At 47.8% G+C, this 26,773-nt stretch overlaps 1 protein-coding gene across 2 annotated transcripts in view; it reads left to right on the plus strand.

Annotated features, from left to right (window-relative positions):
- The window catches only part of LOC142886690 (protein shisa-8), a 106,638-nt gene that overhangs the window by 48,514 nt on the left and 31,351 nt on the right, over positions 1–26,773 (plus strand). For both annotated transcript variants that reach the window (XM_076023765.1, XM_076023764.1), the window contains exon 3: positions 11,622–11,743. In XM_076023765.1, coding sequence (XP_075879880.1) covers positions 11,622–11,743 — 122 coding nt within the window. The remainder of the gene's footprint in view (positions 1–11,621; positions 11,744–26,773) is intronic.

The raw sequence follows: 26,773 nt of genomic DNA on the forward strand, positions 1-26,773 counted from the left end.
CCGAGCTGACAGGTGAAGCTAAGCGCGGCTAAACAGCACACGTAACAGAGAGGGAGAGCTAGAGAGAGAGAGAGAGGGTGTGGAGATAAAAGAGGGCCAATAGACAGAATAGTAAAACTAATAATAATGGAGACGGCGGCCGAGTGTGGGAGGAGAGAGGAAAGGAGCAGCGGAAGGCGCTGAAATGAGTGTGTCGTCGGCGCTGGAGAGCCATTAGCAGGAGGAACAGGCCAGAGGCTGCAGAGGAAAAACAAGAGAGGCAGGAGGCTCGGGAACGGCAAAGAATTCGGAGATTACACGGTGAAAGAGATTGGTTAATTGCCGTCTTATCAAGAGGCTGGAGTGGCCCAGTCCATTTTTTCATTGCGATTGCTCCGTCGCTGTCCCTCCGACCGTCTCACGTCCTCTTTTCCCCCCTGTTTTCCATTTCCTCTCGGAACGGCTGCCACGGCGCGTATGGGAACGGAGCCTGAGAGCCTTCACGGTGCGACACACATCGCAACAGTGTGGTCTGTTTTTTTGGGTTTTTTTAATGCGAGAGAACGCAGTAGTCGCAGTCTGCAGAAGCCTATTAAACATACAAGTGTGTCAAATTTGGCTTAAATAAAATTAACCAACGAAGAAGAAGGTGGACGAGGTATCCAAGTTTGGCCATTGTAGTTCGCTGGCAAGTGTAAGAGCGTTGCACTCTAGAATGTAATCACCTGATGTTGCTGTTTCTTCCTAAAGATCTCCACATATTACACAATGGAGGATCGGAGAGAGTGGTTCAGATGTGACAAAGACAAAGGGGACAAATCGGTGGAAAAGATCCTGACTGATGATTGAAGAGAGTTGATCTATGTGAAGTTTGTTAATGGTAATCACCAGAGTTAAAAATGTTTTGCATGTAAGGTCCATGTGGTTCTTTACATGCATTTCAAGGATCAAAATTTAGGTTACTAGTGCAGTGCCTATTGGGACAAGACATCTTAGCAGGCAGGTGTCCTTTGAAAGATGATACACGGTCCATATATCTGTGATTGATGGTGGATCCAGATTGAGGTCTGCGGGTTTTCTGAAGTTGTAGTTTATGAAACTGTCGCAATGTCTCCTCCCGTTGAAAAAACACAGTGGAAACTCGATCATGCATAAATCAAAAGGCATAAAAGATGACGCCGAAGAAGAACGCGGGAGGCGAGGAAGAGGAGTGGAGAGACCAGGAGGATGACGACGACGATGATGACGATGAGCGGGAGGAAGATGTGGATGGAATTAGAAGAAGTCAAGTCGGACAGGTTGATAGATTAGAGTCATTGATGTGACCCGCCCGGTAGCTGTGCACTCACTCATGCGGAAACCCCTGATCTGATGTATAGTGCACGTGTGTGTGTCCGTGTGTGTGTGTGCGTGTGCGTGTGTGTGTGTGTGTCTGTTTGAATTCATGACAAACGAGGAACATGGATTGTCTTTGAAAGTGGTTTATCCATTAGTCCACCGCGTGTGTGTGTGTGTGTGTGTGTGTGAAGTTATAGGCACTTTAAAAGGAAGGTGCACGGAACGTGCACGATGACCTAAACGCAGGTTGAATCTCGACTCTCTCCGGAATGCCCCCCCACCCCCCACCCCCCCTTTTTTCTCCGCGGTGTTACTTTCCGTCTGCATTACACTGCGTTGCATCAAAGACGCTGCTGCTCCGCGTCGGGCAGATTACCGCCGCCTTGTTTTGTTCTTGCTGCGCTCGGCGGCGGCGGCGAGGTTGATTTAGCGGTCTGTGAAAATAGATGCCAACAAGTAAGAAAAAGTCTGCGGCGTTTAAAAAAGAAAAAAAAAGAGTAAAACGCGGTCGGAGTGCCGCCCTACTTTGCGTAAGATTGTTGTTTAACCCAGACTATTTTTTTTTTTCCTCTGGAAAAGATGCGTCCAAACATCATTTAACTTGCAGTGAACCCATCTTCTTTCAGCTCAGTGTGACCTCGCAAACTGGCATCTGCTGCTGGATTTTTTCATTTTTTTCGCCGGCTTCTAAACACTCTGATTCACTTTTTAGCTGAACGCTGGTTTTACGGAGCAACCAGCCTCCCTTGAGAAGTTCAACTGTTAGAAAACACAGCTAGCGGGAGCTTGTAACCGGTGACGGCATAAAAATGAGCAGCTTCATAAGAACTAGACTACAGTGTGTCATCCAAAAAGAACGCCACTAAAGCAGCGGTGTTCAACTCAAACACTCAGTGGGCCAAAATGTCAAACTCGGACAAAGTCTCAGGCCAACATTGATATTTATTGAAAAAATGTTCCTCCAGGTAGAACAGTGAGCCTTTTTGTATGGAGCCAAACAGGTTTTGCTTCAACCTGAATATGGAACAAAGATAACTTCGTATTACATACATGCAAAATCAGTTTTCAAATTAAAATAAATAAAATGTAAATAAAAATCGCTCAGCTCTTTTTTTTTTATTCACAACCTTCTCATTTAAATTTCAACAGTAGCTTTTTTCCACTGGCTGAAATAAAACAACCCTCCATACTCTTTGAGCGCAAGATATTCTTGAAATCATCAGCATAATTGACTTTTTTTTTTTTTGGAGCTGTAGAACCTCCACATAGTCGCGCGCATAATCAGGCTGTGCGTGAGTTCATTCGTGGTTCACGTCGCTGAGTGACAGCAGCTCCCATCAAGGATGATGCACTGTGTAATTTGCATGTGATGTACACGGGGCTTTACATCATGCATGCGTCCCGTCGCGGTGCATATTTATTGTGTGTGTGCGTGTCCCGCCTTCCCGAAGTGAGCTCCCTGGGCCAACAGAGTGAACGGAGAAAACTCGCGCACACATACAGCGCTAGTGTGTGTGTGAATGTGTGTGTGTTTGTGTGTGTGTGTGTGTGTGTGTGTGTGGGCGCCGGCGGCCGAAGTCCAAGGTCAGTGAACTCGGCGCTTCACGCACACGGTGAAAACATTTTCTGGACCCAGTCACAGCGGCGGTGTGATGGAGTGCCGCGGTCATGCCAATTTATCAGCGCCGCCCTGAGCGTGACATATTTACAGTACGTGACATTTTCAGGCGAGAAAGGGTTGGATTGATCTGACTGTCGGTGTCAAAGGGATGGACGACCGGGAGGGTGACTCCGCCATCAGGGTCTCAAGGTTTCCGTCGGCGGGTTGGGGGGGGAGGGGGATTCCTGCTTTCACCAATTAAAACGCAATAAGATTCATCATCCATTTCCAAGTTTTGAATGAAGTGAATTGATGAATCACAAAACCTACTACAATAGTAAAAAGAGGTCACGAGTGCTTACAAACTAACATTTGCACTTATATTAACATACTATCTTAACATTGATATTGACAAGAATAACTTTTATGATGAACCTTCGTAATTTTTCATCGTAAACATAAAATGAAATTGTTTAGATTTAAAGCAGTATTGTGGTCTGCACGGTGTTGTTGTTGTTGTTGTTGTTGTTGTTGTTGTTGTTGTTTGGAAAATGCAAGCTGTCATCCAGGCTGAAAAATAATGCCGTGGAATTGGGTGTAACATGGGACACTGTTGATAGTGACCCAACATAGTAGATTAAATAGCAGTATAAATATAATCACGAACAAACACTGCTAATACTAATTGTTAGTATTAACATTTCCATATCCCACTTTGTGTTGTGTTTGTTTTCAATCATTCAATCATTTCAGATCATGATGCGTATTTGTGATCAAATGCTGTAATATTTGATGGTTAACATGCGCTGTTGGATATGTGTTTCGGCGTGTGTTTAAAGGCCCAGTGTGTTAGATTGAGCGGCGTGTAGTGGCGAAAAAGGGTATTGCAAACAATGTTAATCCATGTTTTTTAATGCCAAAACTTCCCATTATGAAAAAATGAATACACGCTATTAGTAAATGTTTTTTTAAAAATTACCACACTGTTGACTTATCAATCGCATTCATGGCATCATTGGCAATCCACCACCCTGTTGAAAACAACTGTTGCATAGTTAACAATTCAATAACAGCGAAGTCAGGCGAGTCAGTTAATAATAATAGAATTGCCCTCAGTTTTATTAAGTGTGCTGTGCTCATTTATTCATGCAAAAGAGGCCGTCATAACAAATTCTCCTCTCTTGCCGGACGCTTCTTTACGCCTCAATCAATAGCCGATAACAACCGATCGATACCATCCTGTTGGCCCCGGTGTGATGATGGATGGTGGCTAGATCATGGCGCACTGAGTGACCCGCGCCTTATCAATAGGCCTCGCAGGACGGGCCTTAATGTATTCCTCCGCCAGTGTGTGTGCGCATGTGTGTATTCATGTGTGCTTGATTCGTGCGTCACACTGATGAATGTTTGGGAACAAATCCCTTAAGGAGAATGAATCTCTGCGACTGTGTGTGTGTGTGTGTGTGTGTGTGTGTGTGTGTGTGTGTGTGTGTGTGTGTGTGTGTGTGTGTGTGTGTGGGTAGCGCGTATGTTGCTTGTTGTTGTCGTCGTTGTTTCTAAAATAAAAGGCGGCCCAAAAATAATGAGCGCAGGCAGTGACTCAGCGGCTGACATATGGTATTTTCTGTGACATCATCGTTCGCTGCGCCACTGCCTCGGCGCCGAGATCTCGCCAGCGACGGCCTCGCCGCCGCTCCCCGGGCCTGCTGGCAACTCTGCGCTTTGACGCCATCTCCACGCTCCGCGCCGGACGGATTCCGTGTATCGACGAGCGATTAGGGATCTGACGGGGATTTGGAGTGACTGCGCAGAAGGGTTTTGGAAACAGTGTTGGGACCGTGTTGAAATCAGGGGACAGATCCAGTCCGGGTTCAAGGCCGTGGTCCTTGTCTGAGCGTCCCTGGGTATGTTTACTAATGCATTTCTTTTTTTGAGCCTCTCGCGAAAAAGCACATGTAGGTCAGAGCGTCTGAATATCGCCCCAGAATATGAAGGTGATGAAACACAAGACAACACCAGTGGTAGATGTATAATACATAGTCAGTCCAGCTCTGTTTGGGGATTGTGTCCAACGGACTAACTTGTTACTTTTGATGTTGTTTGGGTAAACGAGCGTCGCCCAAGAGAATGAGGTGGAACAAAAGGGCTGAGCTGAAAAAAAAGAATGCCAGTTTTATGCATTTGTGGTAAACAGAAAAAGCAGTTTCCATAAAAAGAAGGCTGAAAAAATGGAGAACTTCGAAGCGGTAGTTTCACACAAGCTCAGTTGCTATTGACCTAAATAATTGTAAAAGAAAAAAGAACTGAACATAAAATACTCAGAAGTTGATTTTTCGTTCATTCATTTATTTATCTATTTGTAATCATATATAAATGCATAATATATACATGCAAACCCCAAATAACTTCTTGAGCACTGAGGACAGGAAGTGACACGTCTCTGACCGGTCAGGTGAGTCGGGTCAGAGGCCAGCAGGACGTTGGACAGAGTGAAATTCCTCGCACTTAACCCGCAGTAGGTAAGTTAGCCTGGCGTGTCACATTTCTGTTTGGTTATTACGCCACGGCGGTAATTAGTCTGGGGACTAATACGCTGTTTCCTGAGCGAGCCGCGGAGGGGAGGATTGTGCTTGATTAGGTAATGTAATGACAATATTAGTGTGATTTATCACTGCTGGTGCAACGGTCTAATTTTAGATCAGAGGGGAGCCGGACTGAAGCAGCTTTAACCTCAGACTCACTGCAGTCGGCCGTCTTAAATGAGCGTTATGTCGCTAATTCTGCCGTTAAGCGCGCGCGCGAGATTCTTCCGAGGCCGGCGATGCTTCATCTTCATGGCCAAAATATACATTTAAAGATAAGCGCCTTAACGATGCTTTGCACTGAAGCCATAATTATAAGTGTTGTCGATTAATCAAATTATTATTTTTTTTTTATATAACTGGCTGGTCGATGTGTGTTTATTGAAAGCATTAATGAAAACCTCTGTCGTTGCCAAATTCTTTTCCCGCGTCCCCCCCCCGCCCCCCAGAAAAAAAAAAAACAGGTCGCTTCGGAATGAGGCGCGCTTCCTGTGCAACGGTTACTCACGAAAACACACTCATGTTGGGCACTGTGCATGAACACAAACAGGCCCTGGCATGGCAGGCGCTCAGCCATGCCAAGGGACATTATTTGGCAGCTGTCAGCTTTAATAGGAGTGTAGCCGGGTGGGAGACAGATCCAGGCTCTGTACCAAAGCCCTGCGAGGGCGCACTATCTGGCAGCTACCACGCATCCGCACGTCCGCGTCGCCGTGCGCGTGTGCACACACTGGGCCCAGCGTGCGAGCGCTTGTGTATCAGACCCCCCTCGGAGAAAGCGCCCCGCCGCCGCTTGTTGTGCCACTACAGTGTCCATTTAGCCTACTGTCTATCTGGCTGTGCGTGAGGGTGTGCGCGCGCGCGCCTCCGTGTTTGTGTGTGTGCGTTGCTTTGACTGCGATGTAGGGATACAGTGCGGTGAATTTGTGATGAAGAGAGACTTCAAGGGTCCGCTCTGTCATTTTGCGGCGCGAAGGAAGGAAGACGAGAAGGAAGGAAGGAGGAGGGAAGAGAAGGAAGGAAGGTTACATATATTCATATACATATATATATATGTATGTATGTATATGCATGTATGTATGTATGCATGCATTCATGTGTGTCCGTATATGAGTATATATGTATATGTATGTATATGGAGATGTATTTATGTGTATTTATACACACACACAAATATATACATATATACATATGTATATATGTATATATGTATATATGTATATATATATACATATATACATATGTATATATATATACATAATACATATATATGCATATGTATATATATGTATATTTTTGTGTGTGTTTATATATATATATAGACATATATATATATACATATATATATATATACGTATACATATATATATACATATATACGTATACATATATATATATATATACACATATGCAAAAATATATACACACATATGTGTGTCTACATATATGTATATACATACACATATATATATGTACACAGAGGTCCCTCTAAATCGTAATGACACCTTCCGTGGGAGGGAAATTGCGTCACTCGGTCAAATGGCCTTAACAAAGCTGCTGCTGCTGCTGCTGCTGCTGCTGCTGCTGTTGTTGTTGTGACAAGTTGCACCGTTTTTATTCATAGAGCAGAAAGGAAGCAGCTCCCACTTGGTCATGAAGTCATCCACACCCCATGCACTGTGTTGCTAAAAATTCCCTTCTCTCTCCTGCCCCGGAGGAATTTTATGAAACCGCTGGAAACCAGGACTGCACACAAAAGAGTGTACGCGTTTGCCCGCTCGCACACACACTCACACTCACACACACGCACGCTCTGTAACCTGTCCTGTACGTTATTACCCCTGAGAATTAAAGGGTGAGTCACTCCTGTGTGGCATCAATTAGGTCCCTCAGGGCCCACACTGTAGGAAGGACATTGGCAGGTGTGTGTGTGGTGTGCGAAGGCATGCTGCTTCTGCTCGGCCTATGTTTTCAGACAGTTCCATCACATGTGCGTCTGTGTGTGCGTGCGTGTGCGTGTGCGTGTGTGTGTGGGTCGATGCCTCTGTAGGTGGAATAGAGCAACACGCAATTACACACGGCAGCAGAGTTGGGCCTGGACGCTCGGTCCCACGCTGGCTCGCAGGCCTCTGGAATCATCTGCAGGGGGGGGGGTCTTGTAATATAAACTAACCTGCTGTGACAGTGAAGAGTGATTCACACACAAAATGCTGTGCTACAGACCCCCCGGGGGGGGAGCCAGTGTGTATGTGTGCGATGCAGAACAATGCAAAACGCCTCGCGTCGCAACCGTGGGCACTTTTTCTCACTTTATTTTTAGCAGCACGCGCCCGATTGAAAACAACGGCACGCTTTTTGTTTTTCGTCGCCGGGATCACGGAAAGGTCGCGGGGCGCCTCGCTTGGTTTCACACCGCTCGACCTCACGGAAAGAGGAATCACGCACCTCGCCTCCGTTCCGAATTTTAACATTTTTTGTCAAACTGCGAACAAAAAATAAGCCAAATGTTAGCTTTGTTGTAGCCAGACTAAAACCTGGCTCTAGGTATTCACAAGGTGTGTGGATGTGATACATGGACACCAACCGACTGTAACACGAGACACGCTGTCTTGTGTTACAGTCGAGACAAAAAGCCCGAAATAACAAAGCAAATAATAATAGTTGGATAGAAATGGGGGGTGGGGGGGAGTTTGCTGATTTATTCTGATGGTTGCATTCAAAGATTCAAAGGAGCTTCATTGGCATTCCAGTCTGCGCCTTAATGAGAAAAGAGCTCAATTAGTTACTAAGGTCACAGAAAATAGCTGATAACTCCAATAAAGTAAACAAAAACTAGGGCACAATTTTACATGCTGCAAATATTACATGCAACAAAAAGATAAAACGAGTGAAAACGTTTCTATATCATGCTACTATAGGACAAAATGAATTATCAGATATGCATTACATACAAAATAAATTGCTAGCAGCTCACTCAGCGGATAATCAGTTTCACACCGAATGAGTCTGACTGGCTGACACCCCCCATGAATTTTTGCTCCACGTGATAACAAAAAAAAAAAAGACGCGCCGAGCGCTTGTTGTCAGTGGCGTGGAACACTCTCCCTCGCTCTTCACGCGACCACGACGCCTGTTTACACGCAAAGAGGCGCGAAACAGCGACTCGGCGTCATGAAATCTGCATACGTTCGTGTTCTCGGGTGCTCGCTGCGCGAGAGATTCGGCTACGCGGGAGCGGACCTGAACCGGCGTCTGCGGCGCGGCAAACATGACATATTGAAAAGCTCGTGAGATGAAAATAGCATTTCAATGTTTACTCGGGGGAGGGGGAAAGGGGGAAATGCTATTGCAAGACGTGCAATGCGTTTTGTGTCGGTTCATCCACGCGGCTCTCAGGTGAACTCTTGGTACCTGGTGTCATTTAATCAGCGTTTTCTATCTAACGTGGCCTTTATGTCGACCACTGGGGGGGTCGTTATTATCTCTTCACCGCCACCGATGCTCTTCAGTCAAGTGGAGGCGGATTTATGATTCAGAAAGGCTTTTCGGATTTAAACAAAACAACAAAATGGGCCGATCCTGTTGACATTTCGCGACGCGGCCGCCGTCGTTTGGGCCGCCGAGTGTGAAAAGACTCCAGAGTGAAAGATGCATGGCGGGGATGAAAAGGGAGCTGCCGTGTGCGGAGAGACAGAGGCAAACAAAGAAAACGGAGGGCGGGAGACTCACTGATGGAGCTGCACAGTGTGAGAGGGCCAAGGAGAACCCGACTGTAGTCGGGATTGTCGTTAGACAATCAACTAACCATTAATTCATTAATGGTTAGTTGATTGACCTTATCGATCGATTAACGATTCATTAATAAGAGGCGATTTTCCCTGTGAACCTAAATTCCTCAATGAAAAATGTGTCAGAAAGACATTTCTTAACCCTTGATTAATGTTGAGGTTCCAATGTGACCAATTTTTACATTGGAGAACAGTGAAAACATCCTCAACATTTATCCTCTGACTTCAAATTGACTTCTAATGGGTCACATTTCAACATTTCTTTTTTGAAGTTGTTTAAAAGTAACTTGTTCTAGGTATACAGGTATACACCACGCCATTTAACAAAAAAAAAAGTGTATAAAATGTTCAATTAATCGCAACAAATTTAATGTAATCGATTAAATTCTTTATCGACAATTAGTCGCTTATCGATTAATTGTTAACATCCCTAAACCAGAGGGAAGGCATTAAGGGAGGGAGGGAGGGAGGGGTGTTTTGCAGGGAGAACAAACAGGAGCAGTAAAGCCAACATCGTCGGCTGGCCTTATTACCTGCGAGGAGGCGGGCGGGGCCGAGCTAATGGAATGAAAGTGGACGGATATTGACGAGGTGCGGGAGGTGCATCGGCCGCGGAGCAGAAAATTGACATCATGGATTTTGCTGAAATGGCAAAAGTCAAGCGTTTTACAGCGCAGCTGGAGGCGCCTCGTTGTGTCAGCGGTGGAACTTTTATTTGGGAACCGTTGTGTTTCCGAGGCTGCAGACACACACACACACACACACACGCACAAATTATCGGGCGAAATTCACTTCTTCGCACAGGACTTTCCACCAAACGACATCCAATCCGTCAGTTGCGATCTTGGAATCAGCCCCTCGTGATGTCACCAGTGTCATCACAAGGGGGTCTGGTTTCCGTTCCCCTGAGCCATCCCGCTTCCAAACATCCAACATAGCGTCGGTTTTTATCAAGAATCATTATGGAGCGTTTTTGCAAGGGGGCTGCAAACCGAGGGCTAATTGCGCCGCTCCCCTGGAGATCTTTCATCTTGGATTGGCTCGACTCTTTTTGGAGACCTCCTTTTGTTTCCTTTTTGAAAAGCACAAGGACAGCCAGATGAATTTCCTCTGTTTTTTGTTTTTTTGTCCTTCTTTTGTTGCAAATGGCGTCAAGGGGCAAAAACTGAATTATCTCGGAACAGTCGCTGACGCTAGCGTCCTGAATCACACCGTGCTTTTACTGCTGCTCATGTTTTACAGCTCGGGGGAGTGTTTCACCGGCGGCCCCTTAAAAGGTGGGGGGGAGGGGAGGCGGGTGGCGGTTACGTTTTCCGCCGACTTTTCGAAGGAGCGCTGAGGTTCGGCGCTGGGAAGAATTTACGGGCGTCTGGGCAGCGCAGCGGCTCTCAGACGGCGGCCTCTTATTTTATAAGCCGACGTTGCTCCAAAGCTCCCCTGTTCTCCGCACTTTCACTTCATTCCTCATCCTCGGTCCCCCTGCGGTGCCCAGTCGCTCGGTTCATCATCCCCTGCTAAATATACGGAAAACACTCAATTTTATCCTCTGTTTACAACCTGCGGCGCGTTTAGCAGGCTGCGGGTGTTTTCGCTAACTTTGCAGGCGTGCCCGCGCCCTGCGTGACATCACAACGGGCTGATTTTCTCCTTTATTTTAAGGCATCGCTTGCCGGTGCAGCTGCCCGTCACAGCAGATGCGCTTTCCTATCTTCGCTGTTTATTGACAGGCGTGACTCAATGTTTTGCCGGTGATTTTAACGAGATAACTCCGAATAAACGGGAGCCGCCACCGCCGCCGCCGCCGCCGCCGCCGCCTCCTCCAGCGCTCCTCCAGAGTTAAATCTGCATGTTGGAGGCCCGCTTCCTGCCGGTGTTCCAGTTTTGTGGAGGCATCTGAACTTGTTCAAAGGCTTCAAAACAATAAGACGGCGGCAGGATGGGAAGCTGCTTTATATTTTATAAAACGACTGATGCTCCCAGCTGGTAAACAGCCAGAGACTCGTCCTTTTCATCCCGCATTCCCCTCCGTCTTGAAACGGTGTGTGTGTGTGTGTGTGTGTGTGTGTGCGTGTGTGTGTGTGTGTGTGTGTGTGTGTGTGTGTGTGTGCTCTGCTCGGGGTTTGTTTTGCACACGCAGGCAGAGTTCTGCTCAGGTGGTGCCTTTGCAATGAAGATTTTTCACAAAGTGTGATAATGGAATGTAAAATTACACTCACATTAACATGAATCGTGCATTTATCATGAAAACCCTGTCGATGTTTCTTTTTTTTTTTTATTGTTCACCGTTTAGCCTTTTGACTGCAATCCAAAACGAAACTCAATCTCACCTTGCAGGACTCTGACCGAACTTCTGAAGCAGCCGGGAGAGGCAGGAGTGGTGGATGGAACCGGCGTCCACCATCCTATTGGGATCGGCACCAACGGCATCTCTGCGAGAGCTCTGCGCTCCAACAACGGTCAGTCTGACTCCCTCCGTTTCTGACAGGATTCGATTTCGTATTTTCTTTGTTCGGTGAATCGTTTAGTGATGCAACATCCACAACTGAGATGCTTCATGTACATGCCTGCTTTTTGAACGTTATATTGATAATAATGCTTATAGATTCAGCTTATGTAAATAATACTAATGGTAACACCAACAATAATACCAACACACCCCTTTGCCTCCCTGCTTTGAACGAACGGCTCATTCAGTTGCTCAACGCTGCCCGGCCCCGACTCTCAAAATGAACAAATCACTCATTTGATCTTGGAGTCGGCGGAGTTTTTGCATACATATGGTTTTGTGTACCCCGTGGGTGGCCAATTCAGTGACTCAAATGAATCAAAACCAAACAGAGTTTGGTGAGTGACTCCTATAAACTTGTGTCGGATAAAGACAAATGCGTTCCAGTCGAATCGGGACCCTTGACATCCGCCGTGACAAACTCTGATCTGATGTGATAACCTCACAGACAGTGGTGAAGACACACATACGCACACACACAGACAGGCACACGCACACACAGAGGCAGACAGGTCATGTTTAATTAAGATGTAATTAGCCGTGTTTTCCAGCTCCAGCCCCGCAGAGGGAGCTCTGTCTGACCCATCTGTCCTCCCCTCTCTTCTGATGGCTGGACCAGAGAGCGCACACACACAGTGCCCTGCTGAAACCCGTCGCCGCCGCCGCCTCCTCCTCCTCCTCCTCCTCCTCCTCCTCCTCGGTGAAGTGAGGCTCGAATTAGTCGCCATATTTCCTGCGGGCTCATTTGTGACAAGAGCGATGGCATGCTCTGTTTCCTCGCCATCGGCCCCTGCAGCAGCAGCAGCAGCAGCAGCAGCAGCAGCAGCCACGCTGGCCGTCCGCTGCTCCCGCTGCTTAATAGCGTCCGGGCCTGTTTGACTGTCGCTCCTGTCTAGTGTTATTCCCATTTGCTGTTAATGCCTTGAGATCTTGTTCTCAAATGCAAGGATGGCAAAAAGAAAAATAAGGGCCGCTGCACTGAGCGTCGAGGGGAGAAAAAAAATAATAAAACGGGCTGCTTTATACTTAAATAACTCACACACAAGTCATAATCGAGCATCATTATTTCACGTTTTGCACACGCCAACGCTTGCAGTATTTATTGACGCATAAAGACAAAAGGAATTTGCCTCGGCGTATCCCTTAACTCTTAGCTTCCCACGTTGGCGGTAAACAAGTGTTTGGCCTCTTTTTCACCCTGTTCTGGTGCTTATTAGCACTGCTTTCCCTCTCACTTTCCTTTGGTCCTCCTGTTTCTATATTCCCCAGCGACCGCCCATTAAGTCCTTGGCTTAACACACACACACACACACACGCTGCCTCATCCTGGTGTTTTCACTCTGGTCTTCGCTGTCTAATTAGCAGACAGAACCGCATTTGTGTATTAACAGGAGGTCGTGTTGCCGTGCTTATAGCTCTTGAATGCATCTGTCGAGGGTTACGTCGTTTCCTTTCGGCCGAGCTGACCTCGTCTGATCACGTTCAGCAGGCCAGGTGTTTTCTTGCATATTAGACAAATGCAGCAGACTCATTGAAGGTGAGTTGCAGTACCTGGATTGGTGGTCGGTCTGTCGGTCAGCATTTATTTATTAAGTGATAAATCACTTTCACGGACGTTCCGATGCGCTTTGCACAGTCAAAAGAGAAACCAACTGATCCCTGCAGGGCAAGTGTGGAGCGACAGTGGCAGGGAAAAACTCCCCTGTGGGGAGAAACCCTGAGCAGACCCGCCTCTTGACCAGTTGGGTTGAAAAGGAAATGGGAAAGGGACAGATGAGACAGAGTGACAAACCAGCCAGAGGGAGTCACAGTGGAAATATGTATGAAGATCTGTAAATTAATTATTGAATATATTATATAGTATACATTTATATTATACACACATAATCACCTCTTAATGGCACTTAATGCTTAAATCTGCCAGGTCAAAAATGTAAAAGCCCAATAGAAAAAAACAGCCATTTATAACATTTTGCCTCTGCATGTGACACTGGCTGTGTTTCCATTGCAGTTTTTCGCAAAATAAAAGTGATGTTTCTAAAAATTTTGACAAAGCACAGTTGCGATTTGCAGGTGTTTCATTTGAATGGTGTGAAGCGCATAAGCTGCAATTCTCGTAAAATCTCGTCCCATGAGATTTCACGAGAATTACGTTAGCTTTTGTTTGTTTTTACGTGTATTTGCTGTCAATAATGGTTCTTATATTATTCTCTTTGATTATTTGTAAAAAAATAAAAATAAAAAAAATCCAAGCATAACCTGGCATTTTCTCTTGAAGTGAGCTGGTCATGTGACCCCATACGTCACGTCCGGTGACATGTAAATGCGAAAAAAGTGTTTCCATGACTCTTTTGCGATATACCTCTATATCGATATGTCTGGAAAAACCACCACGTGAGAGCGTCAAAACCTTTTAGCGATATTTGAGAGGTTTTTCGAAATGTAAGTGTTTCCATTACCATTTTTTTCTTGCAATACTTAATTTTTGCGCAATTCTAGTGGTAATGGAAACACAGCTACTGGTGTCTGTTTGTGCCTTGGAAGCCAAACTCAGGAGAACCACTGTGGCAGTTCCATCTGTGTCTCTCTGCCAGAACTGCAGGGCGCTAATTATCAACTTCCTCTAAATCTAAAGTTGAATTTAGCAAACCGCTGATACCCACACATAACAATTAGGATCATTTCATGGCTTTTCTCCCTCACTTGCCACTGAGAGTGTTTCAGGAGGCAATGATAAGAGTTCCTTTCTCATGGAGGGAATAATCAAGCACTCCCATTGCTTTACATGCTCAACAGAAACGGCAACGTGCATCGCCACGCCGGTGACGAGACGAGGCCGCGGATCAAACACACGAGCGGCGCCGAGCCCGTTTGCAGATTATTAGCGCGAAACTTCTCAGAACAAGTTCCGATTCCTCCCGCCAATAATGAGGACAGCAGCCAAATCCCCGCGTTCCCTCCCCGACAAAGGAGTGATCTCCTTATCTGCCTCCATTCGCTGCCGCTCGCTTCAAAGCCAGATGCATATTTAATACACTGTAAGAGATGAACTAAGGGATGAAAGTGCCGCGGCGTTGAGCTCAAGGCTGGTTTGACGGAGAGGGAGAAGGTAGAAAAATGAGAAGGAGAGACAAAAAAACACACAGAGGGGGAAATAAAAATCTTGAGGTCGCGCCGCGGTTGCATCGACTGGTTCAGGGGAAGATAGCAGGGATGGGAGTTTTGGTCCAAAGTAGGATTTGAGTGGAAAGAAGTGAGCGAAGAAACTGTTTGGGAAAAGCGTATAAAACCAGAGGAGCAATGGACGGACTGGGACCTTGCGTGTCAGCATCAAGACGCAAAAAAATAATGATTTGAAAAAAACAAGAGAGGGTGGGAAAGATTTGGGGGGTTCGGGGGGGGGGGAGAGGTGAGACAAGAAGGATGAACAGAGTGCGAGATGGAGAGAATAGAAGCGACGACACGCTGCTAGCTGCGAGGGGGGACAGCTGGTCAGCTGCTGCTCTGCTCTGCTCTGTTCTGGTGTGGAGAGCCGCCCCGAGGACAGTCACTCTGCTGCTCTGCACACACACACACACACACACACACACACACACAACACAACACAACACAACACAGAGCGTGTGCCTTTGCGCACACATATACGCAAACCTGCTAATGAATTAACATATGTAGAGGGCTGCATCAACACAAACATTTCACACGTCATCCTTGCGCACTCCCACACTTTGTCCTCTTTTTTTTTTTTTTTTTTTTTCAAACCAAAATGAAAGCAAAAATCTGAGTTCTTTCAACAGGATGACGAAGGATGCGTATTTACATGAAAAAGGGAGATATTGGAGAAAACCAGACTTTAAAAAAGGATCTTGGAAGTAGATGCGACCATCCATACCGGAGCAGATTGTAATCCGAAAAAGTGTGAAAAACAGGAGCGCAAACAGTGCGTGCGTGCGTGCGTGCGTGCGTGCGTGCGTGCGTGCGTGCGTGCGTGCGTGCGTGCGTGAGAGTGGGGGGTTTCTGGCGATGGGATGTGAATCAGAACGTGTGGCAGGGGAGGAGGAGGAGCGCAAGGAGAACAGATGGCTGGCAACAAGAGCGGGGAGAAGGTAGGGAATGCGGAAAGCCGGCAAGTCTGGATCACTTTGAGCCCGATTTCAGGCACGCCGGCTCAAGTCTTTGCCGATCCTTGCAGCTTTGCCGCAACGTTCGGGCCCAGAGCAGGGCGAGAATTGACGGGCTTCTTTTTTCAGCACCGCGGACAGCGCCACAGACCGTTTCCATCCAGTTGCTGTTTTTGCACGCATTCTTTTAGGCCGCCGCTTTGGGTGCGAAGGGGCACGGCGATGTTGTAATGTATTCTCCATTCACTGGAAGTCCATTACAATACAATAGACGGCTTTATTGTCATTCTGAACATGCAACCCGCCAGAATAGAAATCTAGTTTACATTCTGCTGGAACAAACCTTGCGTGGCGGCGGCGGCAACAGTGAATATTTTTGGCTGAAAATAATTGTGTCAAGGTCAAATCGAACTGTTGTGTCTCCTGCATGCAAAAGTTTAGAGATGTATTATGTATTTCCTCCCTTTTCTATGAACGTTTGGCCTTGGCAAAGTTTCTGTAGGTTAAAAAATGTCGCATGCACTGAGCCTGTGTCGACACAGGGCGAGAATGGAATTGGTGAAATTTCAAATTTGAATGAACTACCACTTTAACTATAATATTGAAGACTTGTCTTCGTGAATGTAAATCCAACCTGCCAAGTTGTATTTTTCCAGGGTAACTATTTGTTTTGTTTGAGGTTTGTTACATCAATGCTGAGGTATGTTGCCTGCACTGCCGTCTTCTGAAATTACCTGATGGAAACGCTCCTAGCTGGCTTGTTGTTTCTTTGACGCTTTCAAAAGCCTAGCTTTGCTTTGAGATGCCAACCAGGCTACTCATTGGCCCAGAAAAAAAACACACAAAGTTGGAGAGAGAAAACATGAATTGTAAAGGGTTGCTTTAAAAAAAAGAATAATAATAAAATAACATCCCCAAAGGAGCAGATTCAACTATTTCATAGAAATTAATATCGTGACGTCAAAGCTGCTCAAGTCATTCACAGATGTTGTGCATGCGCAATTCAGAGGCAGTTTTGACCTTGAAAAACGATTGAACCACTTCGAGATGTCCCTGACCAAACCTAATCGAAGCACACGGCGATTTGCGATTGCAAATCATTTCTGAGACACGCGCCTTGACATTAACACTGTCCTGCGCGCCTCTCTCGGCCTTTGTTTACATTGCAAACTCGGCGTGAATCACTCGGAGTGGCGGCGCCTTGGATCAGCTCGGCAACTTTCACACTCGCACAGAACGGCCGGTTCTGTGAAGTAGCCTCCACGCCAGCGGAGGCTCCGGCAGTATCCGAGGCGACCACACGCTCCTCCGCCGCCGGAGGTCTCGCCTCCGATAGTGGGGGATTTGCATTTGTGGGCCATAATTTGCATACGGAGGGTGGGTGGGTGGGAGGTGGTGGGGTGATAATAAACAGAGTGAGACGAGGGGGAGGAAGGGAAGGGAGCAGAGCAGGAACCTTAAAGGAAGTGGAGAGGGAGGAAAGAGTGGGAGAGGCGGGAGCAAGGGACGGAGGCGGGAGGTGGAATCGCTGTGACATTGAAATCAAAACAAGGAAATGAGTATCATGGGAGTATCACGCAGAACGGGGGCCAAAGTGAAAAGACACAGTGTGTGCGCGCGTGTGCGACCAACCGAGCGACCGGGGGGGGGGATAAAAAGAAGCGTTTGTTTACATCTGCGGCCCCGTGGGTCATCGATGCAGCTCCACATGGGGCCAGAGTCAATTATATCCGCGCTAAGCCGGTCGGCGGCGCGCCACTGCTGAGGTAGCGGTGGGGGAGGGGTTGTGTTTGCGTGTGGTAAACATGTTGTAAACGTATGCGTGCGTGCGTGCGTGCGTGCCCGCGCAGGCAGAATGCACGCAGTGTGCGTGCATCAGGTGCACAACTTGTCTCCCAACCCAGGAACTGAGTGAGTGAGTGACTGATGGGACCTCGGGTCTCATGATCTGTTCAGAGGAGGTGTTTCCATTCCAATTAGCATCTGAGAGGCGCGCGCGCGCACACACACACACACACACACACACACACACACAACTGACCTTCTGCAACTGCTAATGCAGCCTCCACCTGACCCCAGAACGCTCGGCTTTTACACAACAAGGACTCTCTGAGTTTTATAGCACAGGAGGGTTGTGTGTCACCACTCGCAGCCTCAGTGAGGGTGTGGCTTCATTTAAAAACACAGACACTGTAGTAATGCACCAGTGCTTGCAACATGAAATGATCCAAAAAGAAAAAGAAATGCAGACAAAATAAATACATTTCATACATGTACGGTTGTATGAACAGCAGTTTGAAATTCTTGTATTATTACGCTACTCATTTAACTAACAATACTGCATCTCCTGGACTGTGTCTGAAATTATTGTTCATCCTATGTGATGTCACAAAGGGCACTGATACCTCTCTCCATTTAGTGGCAAAATCTATCTATCTATCTATCTATCTATCTATCTATCTATCTATCTGTCTGTCTGTCTTTATTGATATTCATTCATTCATTCAGTCATGCACAGCTTCTCCAAAAATAATAGAATCAATGAGACCAGGCTGGATATGGGGCCTTTAACCCCAACCAGGGCCCTCTCTGTTTTATCTGTTTTAAGAGATCCCGACATTCAGACTTTTACTGTGTCATTCAAAACATTCACTTTCCAGTGCACATTAAAAACTACATTCCGGTGCAAGTGCTTGCACAAACAGACAGTGGCGGTGAAAGTAAAACCAGAAACCAACCTCGAAACTGAAGACCAAACCTAGGGAAGCCAATGGCAAGCGCTGCCAGTCAATTAACTGGACAGGATGGTTCTGGAACCGGCTAGGAAAGCCCGCCGTGCGTCTTTGAGCAAGGTAAGCCCTGGCATAAGCAGAAATTCCTGTTGGATTGAGATGTCGTGAACTTGAGGGTGGATAAATCAGGTGTAAGCCGGCTCCCTAATCCTCCCGCGTATCTCTGTCTTGCTCTTACCGCCCCTGCGATCTGCCCTGCCCTGCCGTCTCGCTCCCTCCGCTCCCACTTCCCTCTCATTAGCTGCCAATCTCCCCTCATCTGCCGCCTGCCAAGGCACAGAAGCGCAGCCCTCAAGGTCCCCGTCCCCCCGCTCTCCCTTCCACCGTTCCCACTCTTCCTGTCATCTCCGTGCGCCTGCCTCCTCCCCTCTCGCTCCCAATCCGCTCCCCGCGTTTCTTTTTTTCCCCCCTCCACCTCTTTCTTCCACCCTCTAAATCACAGCCACAGAGCGTCTGCGGTTCTTTTGAGCTGTCTGATCCCTCTCGTTCTCCCTCTGAACTCCAAAGTCACCCAGAAAATGATCACAGAGCTGCAATAAATAGACCTGATGTTCATTTTGGTCCGTTCTTTCCTCGGGAGTTTAGAACCGCCGTCCAGAGAAAAACTTTTTGAGGTGACGGGGCACAAAAAAACAGCTAAATATATAAGGAGAATCCCAGAAAGATAGTGATTGGTTGAGAACAAAAACTCTATAGTAGTCATGTCAAAAGCAGGATATGAAAAAAGCAGATACCTTATACGGGATGGCAGAGAGAGAATACGTCAACCAAGCTCTCAGGCAGGACAGGGCTGAGTGCGCCAGCCGTCCTGATCTATTTGCTCTGGTTCTGCGCTAATCTGCTGCCAGGCCTGAAACTCAGACAACTCACAGAGGAGGAACACTCAGAATAAGCTTATTAATGAGCCGGGGCTGCTGTAGATTACAGCTCCAGTCAGCTGCCAAAACAATGACCGAGACGGGGGAGAGACAGACCGAGGCGGTCGGGGCGACTGAAACCAAAGGCGGGGACGCTTGTCGCTCTGATTGGGGTACGTGCTGATCCGCGGCGGCAATCACAGCGATCCAAACCCTCGGCTCAGCGCGGGGGGAAATGAGTGGACGCGTCGGACGAGGGATCGGAGGAGCAGAGCGGGCGGACGCGTCTTCGGCGTGAGCCCGTATTTTGCCGGTTTTTCACGTCTTTGTTTTTCGCCCCAGAGTCCAGTTTAGCAGCTCTCAAGGGGGAAAAACATAGATTGTTATGTTTTTCTTCCATTTCCCACTTTGATTTTATTCACATCTTATGGTAACTTGATGGCACAACACTGAACTTAGCTGAGGCAAGTCGTCTTCTTCTTCTTCTTCTTCTTCTTCTTCTTCTTCTTCTTCTTCTCCTTCAACTCCTCCTCCTCCTCCTTTTCTCCTTCTTCCTCTCCATCCTCAAAATTACTGGTCCACACTTGCTGCGATGGAGGGTTAAAATTATCCGGGAGGCGAGAACGATGCAGTAAGCCTCGAGGGCTTTGCCGCTAAGCTCAGGCCAAAACCTCATACGTGTTGACAGTTTGTACACGTGTGCATAAAGATCGAAGGCGCTTTAATAAGACGGAGTTTGCGTGCGTGCGTGCGTGAACGTGTGGGCGGGCAGGCGCGCGCGCACGCTCACATTGATCCGTCACCGTGCAGCGGTGCTGTTTTCCCTCAGTCATTTGAAGGACACCGAAGAGCTCGTTCTGCTCGGTAAGCAGCCGTGGCTGCTGCAAGAAAAACGTGCACACACTCACACACAGAGTCAATCACTTAGCAGTTGCAGCCATCACGGGCAGTGTGTTCAGGCGGCTATTTGAGTCAAGCTAATCAGACAAATGACAGCTCAAATGAGTCGGATGGTGTCGTTTGAACCGTTTCCACTTGCGTCGTTTTGTGCTTTGTTGTCATCTTTGTGGGTTTGTGTGATTTCGGAAGAGGACGGGTAACGGGTGGCGTGGTCGACACAACTGAATCGACAAGCTCCGCCGAAACATGTAAAGGTGGGACAAATAGAACCCTTGACTGAACAAAACAAAGACACAAACCTAAACAAACAGACTCTTTTCAACGGAATCCTGAGACCACTGAAGACGCACGTTGTTTTCACTTAAGTAGGACGGCAGGGGGAGGGGCTTGTCTGTCACCTCGGTCGCCTCCGACGGGTGCGGATCAATACGTGCCTTCACATGTCGGGCCTTAAAAAAGAAAAAGAGAGGAATTCTGTGAAACGTGTCTCCGTTTCGCATTGTGGCTAAGTTGTGAGAAGAAGGCAATTGAAGTTTTGCACAAGACGGGCGGAGGGAGGCGTTTAGAGGGAGAGCACACGGGAGAAGGTGACTCACTGTCCGCACACGCTAAAGCACTTTAGAAATGCTGCATGTGCAAAGCAAAGACTGCATTTTTTTTCCATGTGCGCGGGCAGCTCAGCGCAGAGTGGCAGTTCAAAGGCTGAGCGTGGAATCCCGTGGAAAATGCGCGCCTGTGCGTGCGTGTGTGTGTGAGTGTGTGCCTGTCGGATACTGATATGAGCCCCTACACCGAGGTGTACTGCATGGCTATACATTAAATGCCCAGGATTAGCCTAGACCGCTGCGGGCTCACTGATAGCATTACCGTCACTGCAGGGGAAGGAGGGAAAGGGGGGGGAAAAAAACATATCTCGCTCCAATTTTGGCTCTGTTATTCTGCGATAATGAGGTATAACCCCTGCTCATAGAGTGGACTAAACGGCTTCACGGCTAATGCATCAATTTGGCGGGTCGCACCTGCCGACTGGCGGCACGGGAGGCAAGACGACGCGGAAGGAGCCGTCGCGACGGGCGACGCATTCTCACTTCAAAGAAAGAAGGAGGCTGGAGGGAAGTTGTTTACTGCCAGAATAGTAATGAGCGCTGGGTGGAGGACAGGACGCCTTGTTTGGGATTTTTTTTTTTAAGACATTTTGTTGTCAGGCGGACGGAAAATGGCAGTAATTGTGTTTTGGGTTTGTTGTTTTTAACTGATAGGACAGGAAAGTAATGGAGCTCTAAGTCTGACCCACACTCTGAGGAATAGTATATTCATTCTGTCATGTAGTAATAATAATAATAATGATGCAAATTTCTCTTGGATATTAATAAAGTATTCATCTATCTATCTATATCTAATAATAATAGTAAGGGTCACTACATTCTAGTGCGAGCTCAGTCCCATCACGTGAAGAGCGTCCAGGCCGAGAATCACCAGTGAAGGAGGCAGTTTTCTTCCCCTTTCGCCGAGACCATACATCATGCTCTACGTGCTCAGTCCCGCGTAGCACATACAAAGTGGCCAGCCGCTATCGGTTTCCAGAAGAATTTCAAAGGACATGACTCATATACAGTGCATCGCAAAGCAAAAGCAATTATTGGGAACAGGCTGCGCCTGCTGTGAACCTAAATAGACGTGGTTATCGCTGAGGAAACACCGGTTTAACATTAACGACTTTAGGGGTGTGTGTGTGTGTGTGTGTGTGTGTGTGTGTGTGTGTGCGTGTGCGTGTGCGCGTGTGCGCGCCAAAAACTCCAGAGTCATTTAACCGACTCGTGAGTCACAACTCCGCGCCTCTATTAACGCATTCGCTCACCCGTGCCTGCTAGCGCTAACCAGTTAGCTGTACAGAAGAGACGAGACAATAAGTCACTATTGTGCGACTGATATTCTAACGGCGTGTGTATAAATAGATGAAGTTAATAGCCGCATTAACCCTGTGGGGGGGGAACAGCAGCTCAGCCCTGTTGTTTCAACTCAGCTCCCACTTTCCCTCCCTGCTGTGAGAATGAGTTCTCAATGAGCAAATCACTGAGCCGCTCCAGTAGCCCGGCCCTATCACAAAATGAACAGTTTGCTCCCATTGTTTCAAATGATAATATGAATGAAATTTCACTGTTCAAATCACTAGCTGCGTTTCCATTAATCCCCTGGAATTGCGCAAAACCTAAATATCGCGATAAAAAATTGGCAATGGGAAAACCTATACTTTGTGAAACCTCTCAGATATCGCTAAAAAGGTTTTGACGCTCTCATGAGGTGATTTTTCAGATGAATCGATATCGAAGTATATCGCAAAAGTGTCATGGAAACACTTTGTTTGCATTCACACATCACTGGATGGGATGAATGGAGTCACGTGACCAGTTCACTTCAAATGGTGCGTTATGTTTGGAAGGAGGAGGAGACTAATCAAAAGGAAAAATATAACAACCATTATACCACAGCAAACAAACGGAAACAAACAAAAGCAAACGTAATTCTCGAAAGTCGAAATTTTAGAAGTATCGCTTTTACTTTGCGAAAAGCTGCAATGGAAACGCATCTCGTGGTTTTGGCTCTTGGGAGAGGGTGGGTTGGCTGTGTGCACATTCTGGGTGACCGACACAAATGATTCCAAAGGCAGATTCTCATTGGAGTAAAGAGTCCAGTAAAAAGAATTGAGTTCCCCACCTCCAACCGAGGGGGGCCACAAATGGCAGTGGACACCTTAAGAACAGGAAAAAAACAACAACAAAAAAAAACCCCACATTGATGTCCTCTGAGCAAAACGTGTGAGCGCCAAGAAACAAAAATGGAAAGAGACCTAAGTAGCACAATCACCCACACACTCGTGGCTTCAGCAACGTTAAAATGTAGAGTCTGTGTGTGTGTGTGCGTGCGTGCACGCGCGTGTCCACACACTCGCCGTGCCACATCACATCACGTCACTTCAGAGAGCGTGTTTAACCTAATCACACTCAGCCATGCGTGATCCTCAGAGGGGGAGTCAGGTCTGTTATGACAGTCGATGTGCTGTGTGACGGCCACAGGGTTTGTGGAGCACCGACCAGAAGCCCGCTTTTACCGCGCGCGTGCACGCGCACGCCGGGATGACAAAGACCTGCGCGCGACGACGGGGAGGTCATGTGGACAGACGAGGAAATAAGCCAAGCAGACAAGACTGCGAGGCAGCGCCGGTGACTAATTGTACGGTTCATTTCCATATTGCCGACCTGTGAGCGGACACGTCGGCCCGCGCCTCCCCCCCGTCCAATCACACGCGTGCGGGCGGACCTCGCAGGGAAACGCTTTGTTTACGGCGGCGGTGATTCAGCGCTCACCTGTGGGGAGATGATGATGATGATGATGATGATGATGATGATGATGATGATGATGATGATGATGATGGCGGTGGTGGTGTCGACAAGAGGGTCGGATTAGTGTTGGGTTGAACGCAGCAGATGTTTCGCGAATCAAATCAACAATCTGGAAGGGAGGAAGTGGGAGTGGCCACACTTGGCAGTTTCGCTGTGACAGTTAAAGGCTTCCCATCGGTCCGATCTGAGGGGGCGACGGCCAACACCACCTTGTGTAAAGATGGAAAAACTAGTTTAACAAAACCAAGTGGAGGGAAAGAAAAATCGTCCCTGTTCTCTCCTTTTTAATGAGAACATTCTCCCGCTCTGATGAAACTGCCACCGCTGCCACTGTCTTTGGATCTTCCGTTCCCAAGAATGCTAATTGGTCCTGCACTGCTCCGTTTGGATGGAAATTATTCATATTATGGGGTGTTGTTTTTTTGGGGGGGATCATCTTTAGACTGAATGTGATCAGAAATATGTATAAACACCACGAATCCTGTCTGCCCGAAACCCCAGTAAGTATTTATGCAAGGTAAACGCACTATAACCTTATTATATACATTTTCAGCTATGACTGTGAATGTGACTACATATAATGTGCATATATGGATACACTATATAAAGGAGGCGACCTTCACAGTCACATATCCATCGTGCTGGATAGCACGGCATCATTTCAATACTAAATGCACAGAATTCACTATACAAGTGTGCGTAAATCTGTGCGTGTGCGTGCATCTATACAGGAGAGAATGGTTAGATCGCATCATCCATCAAAACTGTGCGTCAGTGCACTGTCTCGGAGGCTACATCCTAGCATTTATCATGCAGAAACCCGCGCTTAAAGGCCCAGTGTGTGAGATAAAGCAGCCTCTACAGGATGGAAAGCATATTGCAGAAAAACAAATGAGAAGGAACAGCTTGTGCCTCTCTGTGTGTAAATCTGAATGATGCCTGTCAGCGAGTGGAAGCACCGTGGGTACGTATAGTCGGGGCCTTTTACATAACCGGTGGCATACGTGCTTTCTGCTCCCATGTGTCCCGGCGCGATGCCTTTAATCTCGCGCTCATGTCATTTCCAACCTCTCCTCTCCGAAAAACCAACTCCCGCGTTCGCCAGAGAGCGTCGTCCTCGTCCTCGTCCTCGTCCTCGTCCTCGTCCCAGCACTCCCACCATATGCCGGAACACGCCGCCGCAATCCCCAGTCTGCCAATTACCGTGCGCCTTTTCACACCTCGCATTAGGCTCCGATCTTCATCTGGATGCCACGCGGATAATCGCCGGTTTGATTACCTCCTTGTTCCCACACCTGTGAATTACAGCCGCGCGAGCGCCGCGCTAATGTTGGCACTCCGTTCGGATCGGGCCGCACCGCGATTACCGCCGAAAATGAAGTGACTGGAGGAATGGCACGTCCTTTAATACCTTTTTTTTCCCGCCATCCTTTATTTCGTCGCTCCGCCATCTGCTTGCGGGAGGGAACACGTCCTAAACACTCTTTGAGCCTGCCGGCGTGTCAGTCTGTCAGTCTTCTCCGGCACGCTGCCATCAATCATCCGCAACCTTTGATGAACGGGAGAGAAGATGAAGAATGGGAAAAGAGACAGACTTTTATTCCCAGATGTTTTGCGTCTTTGTATTCTGGCATTCTTTCTTATGACAAAACAGACAGGAAAGGCAAACTGCACACAATCCATCTCCTTATATGGATGCGTTGCAGACCACTGTTAAATTTATCCTGAAGCCTCAAACGTGACACAACCTTGTGGATTAGCTGTCATCTTTAAACTCCGTCAGATCTTTACCTTGGGCCCCGTTAATGATCTCATTGCTTATGTTCTGATGCCCAGAACTGTGTTTAGTTCAACAGTGCGAGACAAAGTAGTATCTACTTAAAGGATGTAATTAGCTGATTTCTGGGGAGTTCGCTGACAGGCTGAAGACATGTATTACCGTTAGAGAACACTGGACTTTCAAATCTGTCAAATTTGTGGTGGACTGCTATTTCTATTCCGCTGCCAGTGAGAAAAAAAAAAAAACGAGCTTCGGGAAGCACATCGGACTGCGGCGGCTCCGCTTCCAGGCCGCAGTCGCATCGCTGCCGCCTCGTCACCTGCGGAGAAGTTGTTAGCTTTTCCATCTCGCCGCCATATTGAACGCCGACGAGCGTCGGGGACGAGGCTGAAGCTGGGAAGTGGGAGGAGAGTAGATAAGTCCCAGAACAGGCAGGCAAGCAGAGCAGACAGACAGACAGACAGACAGACAGACGAGGTATCCTAAGGGTGGAACAGGTTGTAAGAAGTGAAGGAAGAAAAACACAAAGGTTTGAAGGCAGGGGGTGAGGGGGGTGATGATCTCGTTAAAGTGCCACCCGGAGGAGCCTCATCCTTCACGCGCGCCCATCGATTTAGCCGTAACACCGCCGCCGCTGCCGGCCCCAGAGCCAAAAGAGGAAGCGTCCGCCCCGGCCTGTGTCTGTCTGCGCTCATGCGTTTGCCGCAAAACAGTCGAGCGGAGCGGAGACACTCCATCAACAGGCTGCTTGTGGAGAGCTGATGATGAGACGGAAGGAGGAAGAAGAGGACGAGGAAGAGGAGGAGAGGAAACGTATACAGCTTGTTGCCCCGGACGTAGTTTCTCTCCGACATCAGGCCGAGCGCTGACACAGCCATCACGCTGCATTATGGGGGATCAGAGGGAGGCCGACGCCGGCCACCGTGAAGGAAAGCAGGCGCCCGAGGGGGGTGGGGGGGCAGTCGGCGGAGGCAGTCGGCGGAGCCGGATTCCTCAGTCGCCGCCCCCGTCATTCGCTGTGGCGTCTCAATCGTTCACCTTCGAGCCGCAGGGGGCTCGGGGCGATCGAGGGGGGTGGGGGGGGGATTTAGAGGCGGAGGGAGCGAAAAGGCAAGGGTGAAAAAACAAC

Source organism: Nelusetta ayraudi, unplaced genomic scaffold (assembly GCF_046127955.1).
Source record: "Nelusetta ayraudi isolate G7.1 ecotype Tasmania unplaced genomic scaffold, CSIRO-AGI_Nayr_v1 ptg000016l, whole genome shotgun sequence".
Lineage (NCBI taxonomy): Eukaryota > Metazoa > Chordata > Actinopteri > Tetraodontiformes > Monacanthidae > Nelusetta > Nelusetta ayraudi.